This window comes from Neolamprologus brichardi, chromosome 16 (assembly GCF_056152115.1).
Source record: "Neolamprologus brichardi isolate AB-2024 chromosome 16, ASM5615211v1, whole genome shotgun sequence".
NCBI lineage: Eukaryota > Metazoa > Chordata > Actinopteri > Cichliformes > Cichlidae > Neolamprologus > Neolamprologus brichardi.
In genome coordinates, this window is record NC_142119.1 from 19,091,486 (window position 1) to 19,111,046 (window position 19,561).

Sequence of the window (19,561 nt, forward strand, 5' to 3'; positions counted from 1 at the left end):
TTCTTCCCTTCAACTCATTAATGTCACCTAAAATGTAAACCTGCTTCTCCATCACCTGTTCAGCTCTGATGATTCAGTAAGGACAAATCCTGGTTTCATCTTCATGTTTCCCTCTTACCACATATCCAAACCGATATAATGACCAGCAGCTTTACAGCTGTGGCTCCAACAAACATCTGCTGATACTAGAAATTAACATTAAATAAATTCTACCGACAGCTGATCAAGCTTAAACGTGCTGCTGTTGTTTAGCGTGACATCTACTGGTTCCCTCTTTCTGGCGCAGAGAGAAAAGCCGATCAGCTGATCATTGATCAGTTTCATGATTGAATTAGTAACTTTCTAGCTGAAGTAGTTATAAAATCGCGTTCCTTTTCACCTCAACTTTAAAGTTCGACCTCCTCTGCTGTAACTGGTCAAGCCCAGATTCGATCATGACCAACTGGCCAATCCACCACCATTCATTTATATCGTTAAAAAAAAAAGAAGAAATAAACCCCCATCAGCCCATAAAAACGAAAAATCACGAGCGCCCCACCGGGCAAATGCCCGGTATGCCCGATGGCCAGTCCAGCCCTGGTCTCAGCCCGCTCAGAACACCGGCGCTACAGCACGGCCTGGGAACAAACTGCTCTTTACGCTCTTGTTTTGCTCTGGATGCACTTCCGGGTTTCACCGGATGTTCCTAAGGAATATTGCAGCGCCCGTTGAGTACGCTATCGGACTGTGGAAAATGTGTGCCTTCTGTGACTGTAAGGTGCAGGTGTACACGTCCGTGGGAAAGTAGGTTTCCAGTTTCCTGATACTGTGCGTTGCACTTGCGAGCGGCTGTGGCCTGGGGTAAGCTTTAGCTTTCCTGCGTGTCTCTAGCATCATGGGTAAGCCATAGCATTAACGCTGCTAGCTGCAGCCGAGAGCTAATCAGATTTCATCTTTCTGGTGTGTTCAGGCAGAGAAAATAAACACGAGGTGTGCACGGTGACCTCCGAGGTTACAATGTGCCGTGTTACAACCATAATAAAGGTTGGCTGTTTGGATTGGGAGCAGCATATGCGCTAAACATCAGCTTCAATTACAAAAGAAAGCTGGAGTGTTGCTTGCTGAACTGGCAGTGTCGGTCGCTTATGGTTAGCTGCAAGTCGGTACTGTTACAGTCACAACACTGCGTTTTATATATATTTCTGAGTTTCTGAGTTTGCATTTAATCATAAGGCAAAAGCCTTATGAGAGTCCACAAAGAAACTGATTTATAATTCATTTAACTTCATAAGATCTGTCGATGGTGGTTGATGCAAAATAGGAAATGCATGTGAGTTTAAACATATAGGAAGTACATTTTCTTTTGATCATGTTTGGCAGCAATTCGTGTGGTCTGCCAAGTGCCTTTTCCCCCTTTTACAGCAACATGTGATGTAGTTTCCTTTTGGAGAGGGTTTATTTACTGAATAATACTTTTTCCAGGGTTTGAAGTCAGTTATCATACTTCGTGATACGCTGGCCAGGATAACAATGTGGGCAATGTATCTGCAATATTCTGCAGTCTGACACACTCTGAGAGACATTTACAGATGCATAATGATATATGCCCATTGACCATTTTATTAGGTACACCCGTTCAACTCAAAACAAATACAGCCAATTACATGGCATCAATTTGAGGCATTTCCACGTGTAGATATGGCCAAGAGGACCTGTTCAAACTGAGCATCACAATAAGGAACAATGGTGCAGCAGAAGACCACAGCAGAGTGGCAGTTAAGAACAGGAAACTGAGGCCACATTGTGCACAGGCTCACCAGCATGGTCCAATCTCTATTGTCCGATTCTGGTCTGGTTTCTGCTGCAACATTTTGTTAGTAGTATTATAATTTAAGGTAAACAACATGAAAGCATGTGGTGGAAGTGTAATAGTGTGGGGATATTTTCTTGCACACTTAAGGTCCTTTAGTACCAGCTGAGCACCGTTTAAACATCACAGCCTACCTGAGAATTGCTTGCCACGTCCATCCCTTTATGACCAGAGTGTAAACATCATCTCAGGTTTGGTTCTAGCAGGAAAGCGCACCATGTCACGCAGGTCAAATCTTCTCCAGCTGGTTTCTTGAATTTGACAATGAGTTTACCAGATCTCAGTCGATAGACCACCTGTGGGATGTGGATGCGAAGGTATTAAATTTGCAGCAACTGTGTGAGGCTTTTATGTCAATGTGGACCAAAATCTCTGAGAAATATTTCCAGCAACTTGTTGAATCTATGCCATGGAGAATTAATATAGTTCTGAAGTGGGGGTCCAACCTGATAGTAACAAAGTGTATCTAATAAAGTGGCCAGGGAATGAATGTATAACTCAATTTAAAAAAGAAAGAAAGAAAGAAAGCTTATTGTGGTAATGTTCTGGTGTTATTATTCAGTTTTAATAATGTTTGAGTGTTTAGCTGAATGTGTGGTTTGCCATGTGCCATGTTTTTGCCTGAGCAAATAAAAAAACACAGTGTTATGTCACGTATCATTGAATCAGGCTCAGTCATTTTTGTTCATAAAATATTCCATAAAAACTGGAAAATGTGTTTTGTTTCAATGTTCAGAAAACATATCCCAAGAGGAAGCAGTTATGTTGTATTCCTGTGTTAATATTTGTCTCACAACTAACCATAGGTCATAAAACTATATGTCAGCAAGTATTTCCTGTTTTAGGAAGTCATTAGTCTTCCCATTACCGCACATTTCTCTCTGTTTTATCACATTTGTCTAAATTTTATTAACATTTGGCATAAATCTGTTAGCATGTCCATCTTTTGGAAGTTATTTGACTGAGCCACCCAGTTGGAGTTTTTCTTCCAACAAAACTTGTTGTTTGTTAGATTTATACCATTTTCACATTCACATGCTACTGTTCTTGATGATAATAATGATAATAATAATAATAATAATGATGATGGCACACTATATGGCTTTTTTCACATTTGTCTGTTTGTTTGCTTCTTGCAGTCTTGTTGCTGTGCCTTACCCGTGGACCATGATGGAGCAAAGGAGAGCCTTAACTATTCCATTTACAGTGGGCAAGGATAACCTGGTATATATATCACCTATGTTTTATGAAATACCCACTTTCCATTTCATCCATTCATTCTTATGAGCTTGTGTGAGTGTGCAGTTATAATTGTATTTCCTCTTGGCCCAATCCTGTGGTGCGGATGGCTTCATTGCTGCATTCATACAGTTTGCTGATCACAAGCATGTTGCAAATTGGGATTCTTTTACTTTCTCACAGGTTTGCTCTTGTGAGTCTGATAATCAGTGAGCCCACTCTCTTCCTAGTAAGGGCTGGAGACCTGACTGATTGAGGATAGGGAGCTGTACTTAGTGGATTTCCTTGCATAATCAGCGCTTAAAAGCTGTTACAAGGATTGCAACTAAGAGTTACTTTGACTCCCACTGACGCTGCTGATTATGTCTTCGGTGAACTTATTCATTGCTGGTGTTTGTAAAATATCAGAAAACTAGCAAAAATAACACCTCTTAAGATACCACAATGCTAAGTTCTCCTAACAGAAGTCTAGATTTAGTTTACAATCACAAAACGAGAAGCAACAGATGCTTCTTGAGAAACAGCTGAAAGTGGACAATGCTGGTCTTTTTTTCCTTAGTTGTGTGAAAGAAATCTTGAGCTTTTGTTTATTGCATTGCAATATGTTTCATACAAGCATGGTCACTAATAACCATATTAATTTTAGATGGAAAATCCACTCAGAATCCCCATGACATGTCTTTCATCAGAGTATGGAAAATTAGAAAGACAGGTACAGCATTATCTTTATGCTAACATGGTTATTCTGGGTTATTCTTATAACTAACAGTGTCTGCCTCCTCTTTGAAAGGTTTCCTGGACTGCGTTTGCAGATTGCAAATTCAGAAATCGCAAGTCACCACATAAAAACGGATCCACAAAGTTTGATCACAGCCATGCAGCTATGATCGCACTGGACATGGACAGGTAAGGAGGCAAGAAGTGTCGTGTGATGATTTGACTTTTTTTAAACTGCGGACTGCGCACTAAAATATCTGCTTATGATATAAAACTCATAAATATGTGCTGTTGTCTACACTGAAGCGTACTGCGCTTATGTTCTCTGTAAAAAAAAAAAAATAAATAAAAAAAAGAATATTTTTTGCAGTCTTAAAGCATTTATAAAATGGGGCGCTCACAATTAATAATGAAGTTCTCCAAGGTCTCTCTTAATCTAACCTTCATTACTCCAGGACAACAAAAATAAAAAAGTGTCACTGCAGTATTTCTGCAAAATTAGAGTAATAAAATTTCTCTGCAGAGCACTTGCAGGAGCAACAGAAATGGGAGAAGAAGGGTAAAGAGTGCTAATAAATGAAATAGATGGAGGTGGTCATTGTTCTTTAAGACAGATGCTGCAAAGTTAGTATACGACCATTAAAATGCCTGTTTGGGCCACCCAGGCATATTTGCCTTTTCTGTATATATTTTATTAATTTTGCACAGCGGTCAGAGTTGTGGTCCATAAAGGAAACATTGCAAACACCATGACTCAAAGCCAAGCTTATCATTTCTGCACATGTGACTTATCTACACCAGCAGACCACACCCTGTTGATCAGCTGGCACACATAAAGTCTCACGTGCAGAGATAGATGAGTTTTAAGCCTGAATACCTCAGTGGGCTTGATGGGAACAATATGCGGAGAAGACTTCGCTCGAGGAAGGTTGTGAATCAACGATTCTCTGCTTTCTCCCACAGGAGGAAGCCTCTTCTGATCCTGACAGATGTCCTGAAGACAAAATTCGGCATGGAGTATATGGAAAGAACAAAAAAGACTCATAGTTCGAAGAACAGAGGACAAACGCCAAGCAGGCGGAGGGAGAGCGGTCAGTGTACAGAGGAAACACCGACCTACAGAGACACTAGATCCAGTCAGAGGGAAGCCAGGAATAACAGGAGCAAGAGTGTGACACCCAAGCGCAACCAGAGGACTGTCACTCCAACCTCCCAAAGGTGGGATAGCATTGTAAAAGAAGTAATGTGAAGGACTATTAGTTAGATGAAGCAGTCAGTCTCTCTCAAATATCCTTATGAGCAGTAAGTTCTGGTAAATACCGATCAACCCAATAAAACGAAGGGGGGAAAGTAAGTTAAAAAGTGTATGTCTTTCTGGCCACTTTCATTAATTTTACATCTTTAGAGGCTTGTAGAATCTGCAGTAGCTCATTTAATTGGGGAAACATATTTACATACAACACACTTTACACTAAAGCCAGCATACTTTTTTTTCAACCCAGACCTGAATGGAAATGCCCAATTTCATCTTTAACAGTTTGCTAAACAATAGGAATAAACTGTACAGCATAATCAGAACATCTTTTCCCATCGTTTTCTCCACAGGTTGAGCCTTAGAAGAAGACCACAAAATGTTGACAACCAAGAGGACAAAGAAGAAAGCAAAGATATCGAGGAGGTGATAATAGGCAAGGACAACACAGAAGATGACAGATTTGCTGAAGTTGTAGGTGGGTAAACATGAAGAGTTGATGCAGTTGTTGGTTTAATGCTGCTGGCGCTCTTTTGTGACTGACTTTGTTGTCATAAAGACAATGTTGGATTTAACTGTGAATAAATCGTGTACTCGAGACATTAATGGTAAACGGCCTGCATTTGTATAGCGCTTTTCTAGTCCCTAAGGATCCCAAAGCGCTTCACACTACATTCAGTCATTCACCCATTCACACACACATTCACACACTGGCGATGGCAAGCTACATTGTAGCCACATGGCGATGGGAAGCTACATTGTAGCCACAGCTGCCCTGGGGCGCACTGACAGAGGCGAGGCTGCCGGACACTGGCGCCACCGGGCCCTCTGACCACCACCAGTAGGCAAACATGGGGTTAGTATCCACCGCTGGTCTTATTTCCAGAGTAGATTTAAAAAAACAAAAGTTATATAGAGCAAAAGACATCACATGTTACTCTGTTTACTTATCAGTGTTTAAAGTTTAGTAATCGTTTTCCTGTTTTTGACCTGCTTTGAGGACAGGGAATTCCATTCATAGGTTGTCAGTGGTGTATGAGTGTATTTTAACTTTATATGTTTGTCATGCAGACTGTGGGTTGTCTTTGAGCTGGGAGCCTGCTGAGGATATAGTGTCCTGTGACATCAAAGACAGGTGGACTGATTCAGAAAAAGATGCAGAGCCTAGTCTGGTGAGTACCACTTTTAAAACTCAAAATGAAACCAGGAACAATCAACCTTGATTAAACTTAACCAATCCCCGGAGAGCTCAGCAGGTGTGCACCACACTATGCAAACATGGTAGCAAATTTTCTTGTCAGCCTTGTGCTTTGAATAAGGCTTTGAGTCCTTTCCACGCAAGCAGTCAGAGTCTGAAACACTGGAAAAACAGAAACTGAAAGCCAAAGTTGATTGGCATACTTCCTGGCCATAAAAATTGAGATCATGTGTGGGGAGATTCTGGCTCTAAAGTTAGAGATAAAAAGTAGAGACGCATCCTAACCAACTGCAGGCTCTGTGATCAAGAACTGGCAGGTGACAAGAGAAAAAGTTTTGGCAAACCAATAGAAAATGTGACTGTTGGACAGATTAGGTTGAGACAGAAGCTCACTTCCTCTTTGAATTTAAGAGATTCAGTCATATAAGGAACTTTTTCAGGAGATAAAGTGACTGGTCACATCTTACTTCCCAGTACATGTTAGCATGCTGTGAGCTGAGCCTAAGAGTTACTGCATGAATTCCACCCCTGTATCGTTTTAGTAAATTTACAGTTAACTAGATTAGAACAAAAGCTGGGAAACTAGTAACCTGCCTACCAACATCTTTAAGACTCAGCAGTTGTTATTCCGTGTCTAAAAAGTGAGATTAAAAATGTATTTTGTTTTACTGTATTCTAAAAATGGCTCTGTGATCTTTCAGTTTATGCTGTGTGCTCAGTAAACAGCAGAAGTGATACATTATACTTTATGTTGTGTGATAGAAGAGGAAAAGAAGGGATTCGGCGTCCCAATGCAATGGAACGGAGAGCCCCAAACGCAACCGCGAGAGCGTTCTTCAGCTCACAGAAGAAGATGGAAGAGATGGAGGAGCATTCTCTGCACCCATTTGTCACGAGGACAGTAGAGAGGATGCCGATTTGGAGAGCTTGGAGCGTTGCATAGTGCAGTTCACGGTGGGTGAAGACGATGGAACAGAAGTTCTTGTCCCAGTAATCAACCCTGATTTGGAACGCGAAGATTTTACTGGCAGCCCAAGACAAAGCCTGTCATCCACACAGGACAACGGGAATCAGATCAGTCCCTCTGAGCCCAGTGAGTACACCCAACAAACGTGTGGCTTCAGTCCACTGCTGAGTGTGTCTGAGCAGGCCAGAAGCAGGCAAATTAATACCACTCTGCTCTTTTGTTATGTGTGTTTGTGTGTGTGTGTGAGAGGGCCTCATTTAAACAAAACTTCAGTAATTAATTGTGCTGCATCTGCTCAGTGACTTTGAAATTGGCTCACCTTGAAATAGCGGTCATCAAAATAAAGTGTATTACTAAGTCATACATGTTATAAGCGGCTCTTAGTCAGAAAAGTTGCACAACCAATATTCCCGATTATGAGAGAGAAAGCTACTGCCTATTTACAGCATGGACTTCATTATAGGTGGAGCTTTATTGATGCTGGATTTTTTTTAGGATAAAACAAACATTAGTGTATGGAGTTAAACAGCAACAAATATCTTTTTTTTGGATAAGCACATAGCATTAATGCTGAGAACCAAGACGTCTATGGATTTGAAAAACTCAAAAAACGGTATGTTAGTTTTTCTCTTGACTTTTGGTTTTGTAGCTTGTGTGCATTATAGGGTGGACAACTTTGTTTCCAACTGGAAAGTTAACCTGATCGCAGCTTTGAGTCAGACATACACAAATGCATGATGGATGGTATGGTAAATTTGAAGATGTGGTTTAAATTTACATCTATTTTCTTTCGCTTACCTGGTATTGGGACACGGGAAAAAGTCTAAGCAAGGGGGCACTGAGTCATTCCCAAGTCAGCCAAGAGGCATAGTATTTCTGCTACCATTTTAATGGCACAATTAGCCTTAGCGGTACTTCTTATCCATGACAGTGACAGATGAACAAACGAAGCAGTTTAAAAACCCTTCATTTTTCTACGTCGATGTGATGGAGAAATAGGCTTTTGCTAATTGTTTTAACAGATTAAAAGACCTGCATTTGTGGTGACGAGCCGTTTCACTCTAACAAAGTACAGCTATACTTTTGAGCGTTTAATTCTCTCAGCCCTCTTCACAAAGACCAGGATTTGTGTGTGCGTATGTGTGACACAGAGCCTCCCCTGCACCCCGGCCCTTGCGTGCGACACAGAGGGCGCTATCTGTTGGACTAGTTAAATGCATCTTAAACTAATCTCTTAATCAGTAACGGTGGTCAGATAAAATGTAAAAGATAACTTTGTTTATGTAGCAATAAATACATGTAATTTCTTTCTTTTTTATTTCTCCACGGTTGAAAGCAGTACTGATAATTTTGGTGCTTATTGATTGATTATTTTTTTTCCCAGGGTTCATTCAAAACCAGGTTTTGGGGTCCATCCAGGAGGCATCCTAGTAGTCAGATGCCTGAACCAGTTCAGCTGATTCTTTTGAGTGTGAAGCAGTATGTTATTAGGTTGTAACCATTAGTTGCTTTTTGCATACATTCACCAAAATTAGTTTGAAAAGTTACTAAAAATGTCAAAGATGTCAGCTACCCTGATGACTTACTTATTTATCAAGTTAACAAGCTGTTATTTTAATGCCTTAAACACTAAAATACAACTTCTCTGTAGCATCTATGTTCTTTCTATGTTTATGAGGCACATGAACACACTGAAGACTGACTCAGGAAAAGGGGCCATCCGGGAGCACGTGAAAATACAATTAGCAGCTACAATGTTTTCACTGTTTAGCTTACCCACGTGCCTTTTCCTGGATTACTACTGTCCTCACTGTGGCTTTAAAGCCCATTACATTTCCATTATGCAGTGTCAGATAGGGGCTTATGTGTCCTCAAGTGTTTTGTAATTTTAGAGAATTCCAAAGAAAAGGTTCACTCTGGCCTCATGCTGTCTTAATGGTTGTGTTTCAGTTGTACTGTCCAGTGACGATGAGGAGGGTGGAGACGTTTCTCGGGGCTGCAGCCAAGTCCGCACACTGGTCGCTGTGGAAGACGCAAAAATAAAGGGGCAGTCGTCACAGGAAGCTGAGGCCAAACAGCAACACACTGCTGGCATGCAGGTTAGTAGAGTGTGTTCAGTCCAGCACAAACACATTTCATATGTGATCTCAGTTTTAATAATCCCCTTATATGTTCTTTTCCTTTTTTATATTGTGCAGACAACAGCCTCGCACATGCCTCTAAACTGAGCTGAGCTAATGCCCAGATTAACATGACATCACAAAGGGTGTTTTACAGACATGATCCGGGGGCCTAAGGTTTTACTTCACCCCAGGGTGTCCAAGTCACCAACTGCTAATTAAAAGACAATACTTTGCCTGTGCTGCAGCCACTTAGTCTTGTATCTGACCCAATGACATGAAGGGAGAGAGGAGCCATGCACGTGGATGTCTGGATATAATAAAAGGAAGAACTTGTTCTTTTCGAAACCATTATGTTATCGATTTCACAGTCACGTGAACTAAGATCACTCTACAGCTGCTTTCAAAAACTGCCACCATAGTAAGATTGTGGCATTATAAGGAGAACATCGAGTTTCAAACCTGGTGCATTAAAAATGGTTTATAGTCAATGCATTTATCACATGCATCAAATTCTGGCAGGAAGAGTCTCTGAATTCAGCTTTAAATAGCTTTGCAGTGCATGCAGTGAGTAAGAATATTTGTGTGTGTGTGTCTTCTTTAGCTGTAGCACAATATCACAGATCAGTTTCATTTAGTGCCACAAAAAGGTTGAACAAACTCCTGCAGAATAGACAACCAGGTGACCTCCTGCGTCATCTCTTTCTTTCTCATTTGAGCAACATATCAAGACAAATATCACAATATACTATTTTTCAATAGACAGCGGAATACCTGTAAACTGCCATGTCATTCTTTTAACCACCACCAGATGGTGCCAAAGCAACAATTTTATATAGCCTCTGCATGCTGCCCTTTAATCATGCAACTAGTTATCTTTGTAGTCTGTTATTATCCTGACATTATCGTGTATTAATCTGTTTGCCTCGTTGTGCGGCTGCGCAGCCTGCTTTGCTCTATTTCCTGTAAACTTTGCATGTGTGTGTCTGTTTGTGTTTTGCAGGTGTTTGTTGTGCACGACACTACTCTTCCAGTGACTTCAGCTCCCAGTCTCGATATAGACTATTCCTGCATGGAGTTGCCCTTCTGTGGTCTGCACTGCGGAGTTTATCATGGAAAAGCAAATGGACCCATCGCGGTAACCCTAATAAAATGCAAAGATGGGCTTTTTGCCGTAAGCATGCACAGAATTTGAAAATCTAATGCATCTTTCTCCCTGTTCACAGATAGAGAAGGAAGAAATCATCATCCCACTCAAAGGTAATATTGTAAATATGTTTTGATCTTAAGTAATTCCTTTTCTTAATAACTTTTAAAGAGAACCTCTCTCCATCCGCTTTTCTGATCATTTTTTGTGCCTTTGGGCAGGGTTGTATAAGCTTTGACACAAAAACAAGTCACCTCATTTTGTTTTGGCACAGTATCCTCTCCTAGCTTTTCACTTATTTCGCTTAGCTTCTTTGTGCTAATGTGTCAAACTCTCAAGATCCCAGTAGACTTTCACCTCTGAATCTGTAAAACTCTGTCAATTTATGGGTTTATTTAATGACATTTTAGCCTGCCTTTGTGTGCGTAACCCATGTTTCTATTAAAGAAGAGTGGTTGAACATTATTTTCCAAAGCATGAAACCAAAACTATTACTTAGCTAGAAAAAGATTTATAAAAGGCAAGAACAAAATTGTTACTTTATACTTTAAAAATACTTGCACAAAGTATACAAGCTGTTTGTCAATTTAACAAGACAAACATTGTTGTAAAATACCAGAAACAAGAATAAAGTGTAAAGCTTTTTGTAAAAATGTATTGTCCTTACGACCGCATCTTGTGTTCAGACACCAGTGAGGAGCTGAAGGTGAAGTTGACCTTTGAGCGTTCGGAGCTGAGGAGGTACAGTGTTTGGGAGCGACAGGAACTGGAAGAACGACAGCTGCACTTTAAGGGTGATGAGGAGCCCACACCTGCTGCTGTGCTGCTATTTTGTGTGTCAGAAACTGCTGCAGCTTCGGTACAGCAGGACCTCTGCCTGCTGTCGGCCAAAAAAGATGGAGCTGTGAACACTGGTGAGACTGCTGGATGACAAGTTCAGGGTTTTGGTCATTTAAACTTACAAATGCTGAAGGTTTCTGTTATATAGTGCCAGAATTCAGCATTATTTCATATTGCGCTCTGTTTTAATAGGGAAAGCCAGCCCTTTCATCCTGCTGACTCTGAGAGAACCTCTGGAGGGAATGGAGGGAGCTTTATTGCGCTCTCTCCTGGACATTGTCTGTCTCAAGACTCTGGCAAATGAACAAACCAATTTAAGGCACAGTACAGACAGATTTAGTGAGTTGGGAGACGTTCTGTCTCCCGTTCTTTCCCTGGATGATAGCATAGAGCTGATTAGAAGAACTGGACTAGACTCTTTCCTGCTCTCCATGCTGGGTGTGACAAACACGGACACAGAACCTGAAGAAGACAAAAAGCCCACAGCACAAAAGACAGACTCAGTTTTAGAGACAGAGATTGCACCAGAGCCAGACACAGAAGCACCTTTGCTCAAACCAAAGCCTGATCAGGAAGAACAAAGGGTTGAATGTCCCTCTGATGTAAGTGTCTACTGGGTGGTTCAGTAAGAGTATTCCCCCCCCCCCAAAACCGTTTTTTCTTTACTGGTATTCAGCTTGCAAGCCTGCACATTTAGCTTGCGCCCACTTCACAATCACCTGACAGCCACTGGTCTGTGATGTGCATTTCCCTCCACAGAAGGAGAAAGAGGAACCGACTCCTGTGTATACAATGTGCCATCGTAGAACCAGACGATCCTACTCTGTGTCACTGTGTAAACCAGGCTCCAGCTGGACTAAATATAAACATCAGGGTCTGGCTCACAGGCAAGTAGCCTAAGCTAAGATGCTTATGAGATTCATCAGTGGAGGTTTGAGATCTGTTCACACAGACCACCAGTATATTTAAAATATTTGTACAGACACGTCCTTAAGTATTTGGACAGTGGCACAAATTTTATAATTTCTGCTCCTTTACACCAACACAGAGGATTTGAAATACAGCAATTAAGCTGTGGTTAAAGGTGTATGTCAGGTACTTTGATTTTAAGTTGCCTGGACAAGTGAGACTAAATGTTAAAAAGTTACAGGAAAAGTTTGGGTAGTTCCTTATACAGACTGTCCTATTATTATAAATTGATATTATAAATTGAGTTGATTAATTCATAGAAATGTTTTTTATATTTTTAAACTGTGGACCCAGTATAAATAGTGGAAAACCAGGAACTTTTGTGTAATTTAACTGTTTATCTGTTACTTAATTACTTTGGTGTAGTATGAATGGAGTCTTCAATGGGCCGATGTAGGTGTTAATTCAGGGAGGTTGGAGCAGTTTTGTGGATAGTTGTGGCCTGCTTCTTTTTTGAGGAAAACCAAAAAATCATGGTTGACCATGAAAAACAGGTTAAGTGGATGATCGTAAAGCTCTCATAGGTGAGGAAAACCCTTTCACAACACATCTAGGAAATTCGGGAATATTTATAAAGAAGTAGCTGTATCACCATCAAGGGCCATAATCAAAAGATGCCTTTGTGACAGTAAATACAGAGGGGCTACAGCAAGATTCAAACAGCTAGTATTGGTCAAGAACAGAACAAACTGGTTAGACTTTGCTAAGAAACATCTAAAAAACATCTGGTCCAGCTGTGGAGTAGGATTCTGCAGAAAGATTAAGTCCAGATGAGCGTGAACCAGAGTGATGGGAAGAGAAGAGTATGAAGAACAAAAGGAAGGGCTCGTGATCTGAAGCATACCACATCATCTGTCAAACACAGTAGAGACAATCTGATGGCATGGAAATGTATGGCTGCCAGTGGAACTGGGTCATTGTTGCTGATTGATGATGTGACTGCTGATAGAAGTAGCAGCATGAATTCTTTGCAAAATGCTTTACTACTTGGATGCAGTCAAAATCCGGAAACCTGGATGACCTTTATTAAAGAGGATAATGACCCCAAACACAAAGCTAAAACTACCTGAAAACAAGGAACAGAAAGTTCTCAAGTGGCCAAGTCAGTCTACTGATCTCAGCCCAAGCTTATTTTCCACTTGGTGAAAGCAGAGAGCTCCACAAACAAACAGCTGAACACAGCTGCAGTAAATACTGTCAGAGCTTCTCAAAGGAGGAACCTCTGGGGATGCCAATTGACTGCAAAGTATAATTTTTAGTTAATTCTGAGCCTTTGAAAATTGTGCTATGTTGTAATATCCTAAATTGCTAAAATAATATTTTATTGAGCTCCTCGAATAAATTTTAAGCCTCCACTTTGATCACATTGTGATTGCTTAATTTCAGATCCACTGTGGTGATGTCCAGAGGCAAAATGATTAAAATGTTCAAGCTGTAACACACTGCGAGGAACTTATTGGGATTATATTTATGGACGACAAGAGGAGAGCAGGGAATATTTTGACTGAACTAACTTAATTCTTAGATCAATCACTGATCAATCACAAAAGTGAATGAATAAACAAACTACAAATTATTTGGGGTGTTAATACTACTATGAGGTCCCCATTTATCGTAATACTAATCTGACTTATGAGATCAGTGCATCCTCATAAAAAACACTTTGAATAATATGTATAACCTAAAAGTTCTGATGATCTACATAACGGATCATTCTTATCTCCTGCTTCCTTACTTAGGTTGATCCAGTTTCCTCCTCCGCCAATGAAAGGAGGAATCACTGTTACAATGGAGGACCTGCAGTGCCTTGACAGTGGGAAATACCTTAACGATGTTATCATTGATTTTTACCTCAAGTATGAACTTTTATTATTTTTTTTATTTATTAAACAAAAGGCATTAACTGATTCTGAGTCTTGGGATAGAGATGCTTCTAAATTGATTGTTTTTTATTTTTGTGTTTTTAAAACCAGATACCTCCTCCAGAACGCATCTGCTTCAGTGGTTGAGCGCTCCCACATTTTCAGCAGCTTCTTCTACAAGCAGCTGACGCGGCGGGACAATGCCAGTGAAGGTGGCAACAGCGACTCGTAAGTAACCCTGATAGAGTTTGCAGTCTGCTTTGGGGTGTACTGATTGTGTGAAATGTCCTCGCTTAAAAAAAGAGAGGAGTTCTTACCTTCTTACAGTTTACTGGATTTAACATGATAGCACAATAACTGCCAGCCGTTTAAGATACACTACATCCTCCTTAAACAGTATTATAACCTACAGTACCTTTTGAGTTGGATGCATTGGTCATTAGTGTAGATGTCCACATCTACACCATCTAAGCTTCAAAGACCAAAATGCAATGCTTAATAGTTTGCATGTTTAATATGTTTAGACCTGATATGTCCTGTAATCAAGATTCATGTTACAGGCATGACTCCAAAGTGTATTCAACCTTGGAAAAAAAACGTTTTTATTGTTTTTATTTTTGCTTGCATTCAGCTGTCAGAGACAGAGGCGGCACCAACGCGTGAAGACATGGACACGACACGTCGACATCTTCAAAAAGGACTTCTTGTTTGTTCCTGTCAATCAGGAGTAAGTTCAGCACAGGTGTTATTTGCACAGTTTTCTTCTCTTTTTAATTTTCAGTAAAGCTGTTAAACACATCACATGACTCTCTCCATTTAGAGCTCACTGGTATTTAGTTGTCATTTGCTTTCCCGGACTGGGTGAGCCTAAAATCGAGGGCTGGACAGGAAAGAGCAGTGACGTGACGGAGGAGTCTGAGAGTCAAGATGATGCGCAAGGAAGTAAAAGCTTTAATGATGATGCGGAGAAATCACCTATGCGCAGTGACAATATAGACACAGAGACAGGTATTTTTGACTCATGCCTTCTTTGTCTTTGGTGTTTATAAGTGGTGTTCATACCAGTGACGACAGAAAGGTGAAGGTAATCATTGTGTGTCGTTTCGTGTCTTTTAGAAAATACCCAGGAAGAATTCACCAAAGATTCACCACCTAATCCAGTAGTAAGATATAATTCAGTTACATATAAGAATATTTAAGTGTCTGTTTGTTCCTGCAAGCCAGCTCAGTCTATTTTTGTCTTTGTAGAGTTGTACAGAGCTGACATGGCAAAAGAAGACAGTTTGCAAAAGGTGAGTTTTTACACCTTTTAAGTCCATATTCTAAAAAGAAACTCCTGTTGTCCTCTGATCATCTGTTTTCTGACCTCTTAACACCATTTATGTTCATGCACTGATAATGGTTTAGTAGTTTGTTTTTCAACTGCACCAGATTTCTAAAGCTAAGTGGTATTATATACCACACAGGGACCTGGAAAAACTTCCACGCTTTTGTGACCTCCAGGTTAGATTATTGTAATTCTCTCTACTGTGGTCTCCAAGCCTTCTCTCTTCGAAGGCTGCAACTCGTTCAGAATGCTGCGGCCTTCTTACTGGAACTAGAAAATTTGACCCTATTACTCCGGCTCTTGTTGATCTACACTGGTTACCAATCAAATATCGCATTGAGTTTAAAATCTTGCTACTCACTTTTAAAATCCTGAATAACATTGCGCCCAGCTACCTCACTGACCTCCTCAATTTGTACACTCCTTGTCGTGCATTAAGATCATCAGGTCAATTACTCCTGGCCCAACCTAAGTTTAGATTGAAGACCAGAGGCGATCGTGCCTTTGCTTCAGCTGCACCCAACCTTTGGAATAGCCTCCCTGCTTCTATTCGAGCCTTGGACTCTATCCAATCCTTTAAATCAAGATTGAAAGCATATCTATTTGACTTTGCTTTCCTGACCAGTTAATACCCTTTTAAATCTTTTAAATTTTAAACTTTTAAATCTTTTATTAGATTTTATTAAATTTATTAGTTTTTATTAGCTTTACTGCTGTTTTTGTCTTCTTAGCAGATTTTGTATTTATCTAACTCTCCTGGTCTGTTAGTGCCTCTATCTTGTCTGTGCTAGTGCCCGATTTGTACCCTGTTATTGACTTATGTTGACTCTCCATATTACTGTGAAGCACTTTGGTGTGCCTTTGGGTTTTTAAATGTGCTATATAAATAAAATTGTATTGTATTGTAGTAGGGTAGGTCTAGATGGGGTGTTTTATTAGGAAAAGCAGCCCAATGCTCTAAATTGTGGCTGTGTGTGACTTCCTGCCAGGCTCATCTGCTTTGTGTAGCTTGACATGACGTCTATCCAAAATGTATTAGGCGCATATGTTTAAGCAGAAAGCTGCTTCCAACATACGTCTAATGAAGTCCTAAGCATTGTCGACAGTTACTGGTCAGCCACCACTGGCTGATTTAACCCGTTGAGTGAACATGCCGCTCACTGTGTTGGTTTCCCTTGTTGCTGGGTTTCAAAAATGGTGGTTTAGATTTTTGTGAAGGAGTTGGTCTCATGAGTCATCGAGTGATGCCTTTGGGGAAAGGGAAATTTTTGTGCTACAGCAGCATGATAAAGAGTAAAAATAGTACAGTGTTCAATCCAGAATAATAAACAACACAGTTAAATAATAGGGATATGGCTCTTATACAATGAGTAGGTGCAGGAATTTATGTCTTTACAACAGTGGTTAAAAAGGCACTACAACTTAATGTAAAACCCCTAACAGCTGAGCTGAGCCAAGTAGGCACTTGCGGAAAAGAGGCAAAGGTCTTTGTGTGTTTTGGAAGTTTATGTGTTTTTCCCCCTGGTCTCTGGGTATTTAAACACATCCGAACAAAAAGACTTCACAAATTGAAAGCTTGATGTAAAAGTAAACACTGACTTGCAGCTGTCCATCCTCTCTGTAGGCCGTGTATTCTTATCATGGATTCCCTTAAACTTTCTCTTCATGAACGAGTCTTCAAACTGTTGCGGGAGTAAGTATGACACCTTAAATCCACAATTTTGAAGCTGGGTATGCATGGATATGGGTCTGTGTGAAATTTTATTGTATTTTTATTTATTTTTTTAATGACACATATTTGTCTTTCAGATACTTGCAGTCAGAATGGGAGGTGCGTCGTGGGTCACCGAGGGACTTTGGTCCTGATCAGATGAAAAGCTCACACTGCCACGTCCCCCTTCAGGATAACAGCAGCGACTGTGGCCTCTACCTGCTACAATACGTTGAGTGCTTTTTGAAGGTAAAGCACTTTTTTAACATGATATTTAGTTTAGCTAATAATCAAGGACAGCATAATTAATTCTGCTTCTGCTTTCAGGACCCCGTGGTGCACTTTGACCTCCCACTACACCTAGAACAATGGTTTCCACAGCAGCAGGCGCGAAGGAAACGAGATGAAATCAGAGATCTTGTACTTAACCTTTACCGACATCAGAACCTGGATAATAGACTAGGAAAGCAGCTGAGCAGTTGAGCACATCACATTCCTGTAGCCATTAAAAATCACTGCTCATACTGAGCAACGGTCATTTCAGCGTGAACTGAAAATATTTCTTTTAAAGCAGATTCTTTTATTTTATGCGTTAACTTGAAAATGTAAACCTTTGACTACCTGGGGGTCCTATTAGTGAATATAAAAGAATTGGCTAATTAAAAATAAAGGGCAGAAAAACATAAAAGCATATCTAGACACACAAATCAATCCAAGACTTTTTATTGTTTGTTTTTATACTGATAACTATTTTATAAAGAAATATTAAAATTCAATTTTCTATGTAGTATGCCCAAGCAGATAATGTGTGAAAGCATAACAGTGGTAAAACCTAGTTTGCAAAGTGATATATTTAAAAATTATTTTTTTAAAGTTCTATTAGGATCCCCCTTGCTTTAATCTTTGGTTTCTTTTAAGCTTTTGTAGTTTGAATTCAGCTTGCTGGCATCCGGTAGACATTTTGTGTATTATCCAACTGACAGTTCAGTTCAGCTCAGATCTCCGTTGTGTGTTTTTCTTATCCAGGTAGTCCCTGATGTTGCCTTCTTTTGTATCAAAGTTTATTAGATAAGATTTACTTTAGACAAAATGTAAGAAGCGTCGGTGTGATATTTAATAGACAGGAGTTTTCTTACTGAATTTCATTATAAAAATATATGATTGAAACCACAGGACTGTGCCTCTCCCTCCCAGTTACAGACAGACCCAGCAGTCACCCACTTCTCTAATAAAGTTAAAGTGGGTATAACAGTATGTGTCTGTGAGCCCGACCGATACTTCATTTGAAAAAAGTCTGCTAATCTGATATATCGGCCAATTTTTTTTCTTTTCTTTGTGAAAAATCAACATATGTTCTTGTTTACGCTCTGCCAGCTGTTGTGTTTGTGGCGTTTCAGACATGTTTGTTGCCAACAAGGAAATTGCAACTGGGCAACATCATGCTTGAATTGTGTTGTTCTCATCTCTTGTTTACTTGTTGTATTTTCATTTGTTCTGTGTTACAAATGCTGATACTCATATCACCAAATCGCTAATATCAGCCAATTATTTTGGCCTACTGATACATCGGTCAGGCTCTACTCTTTGTTATCCACAGGAGTCTCAGATGATGATATCTTTATGTACACAAATTTGCAGATTAACGCGAGTGCAGCCTACTGTATACAGTCATGACAAAATGCCATATGTTTGTTAATAAGATGTTTGATTTTTTTTGAAGCACAGTAGGAAAAGAATTTCGTGCAAAATGTTCCCCCTCATGTTCTCGAAACCATTGCTTTCATATCAAATTGCTTCACTGGCTAGTGCTGTTATCCTGCCTGGGTTTGTCCTGCAAAATGGGTCTATTGAGTTTCAAGTCCTGGTTAACAGATAACTTTATGAATTTAACATGAATACACCTTGCAAAAAAAGTTTAAGGGCGCACACGCTGGCATGTGTAACGTTCGATGACCTGCTGAAGACCCATTCAGTCCTTTATTAATGTTCTCAGTTTTCCCTTTTTGCCAGATTGTTCAGTTGTCGTTTTCTTGTGTAACACCTTTATGGTGTTCTCTTTGGGATTTTTTTTATTTTATTTTGTCAGATGAATGTACAGAAACTGATTCCAAAATACATTTGGTTTCATTTGTATATTAAAACTTGTAGAAAAAAATATGCTTGTTCTGATGTGGCTTTTTTTGTTGCTGTTTATATTTGAAACTAAATTGCTTAAGTTAATAAGCCCAGTCTGGTCCTTGTGAAGAATGATTTACAAACTGGTGCATTGTGAAGCATTTTATTTTGACTGGTGGGTTGGTACACACGCTATGTTATTGTCAGTAGTGGATTCTTGTTACCCCACAGCCATTAAAGGGTGATGG

The 19,561-nt window shown here is 39.9% G+C and overlaps 1 protein-coding gene across 4 annotated transcripts; it reads left to right on the forward strand.

Moving 5' to 3' along the window:
* The first annotated feature begins 642 nt into the window (after positions 1-642).
* senp7 (SUMO specific peptidase 7) lies at positions 643-19,347 on the forward strand. 4 transcript variants are annotated; one of them, XM_006788199.3, is made up of 23 exons: positions 643-840; positions 2,989-3,073; positions 3,735-3,800; positions 3,879-3,994; positions 4,769-5,023; positions 5,411-5,535; positions 6,129-6,229; positions 7,018-7,348; positions 9,173-9,321; positions 10,346-10,480; positions 10,569-10,602; positions 11,176-11,403; positions 11,522-11,931; positions 12,089-12,216; positions 14,038-14,154; positions 14,272-14,388; positions 14,792-14,887; positions 14,981-15,168; positions 15,277-15,323; positions 15,409-15,452; positions 17,112-17,180; positions 17,297-17,447; positions 17,526-19,347. In XM_006788199.3, the coding sequence occupies exons 2-23, from the start codon at positions 3,017-3,019 to the stop codon at positions 17,679-17,681; spliced, it is 3,120 nt and encodes a 1,039-aa protein (XP_006788262.1). In that variant the 5' UTR covers positions 643-840; positions 2,989-3,016; the 3' UTR covers positions 17,682-19,347. The 4 variants fall into 4 exon arrangements, with proteins under 4 accessions (XP_006788262.1, XP_006788260.1, XP_035762628.1 ...); XM_006788197.3 differs by having other exon boundaries at positions 643-783; XM_035906735.2 differs by lacking the exon at positions 3,735-3,800.
* The last annotated feature ends 214 nt before the right edge of the window (positions 19,348-19,561 follow it).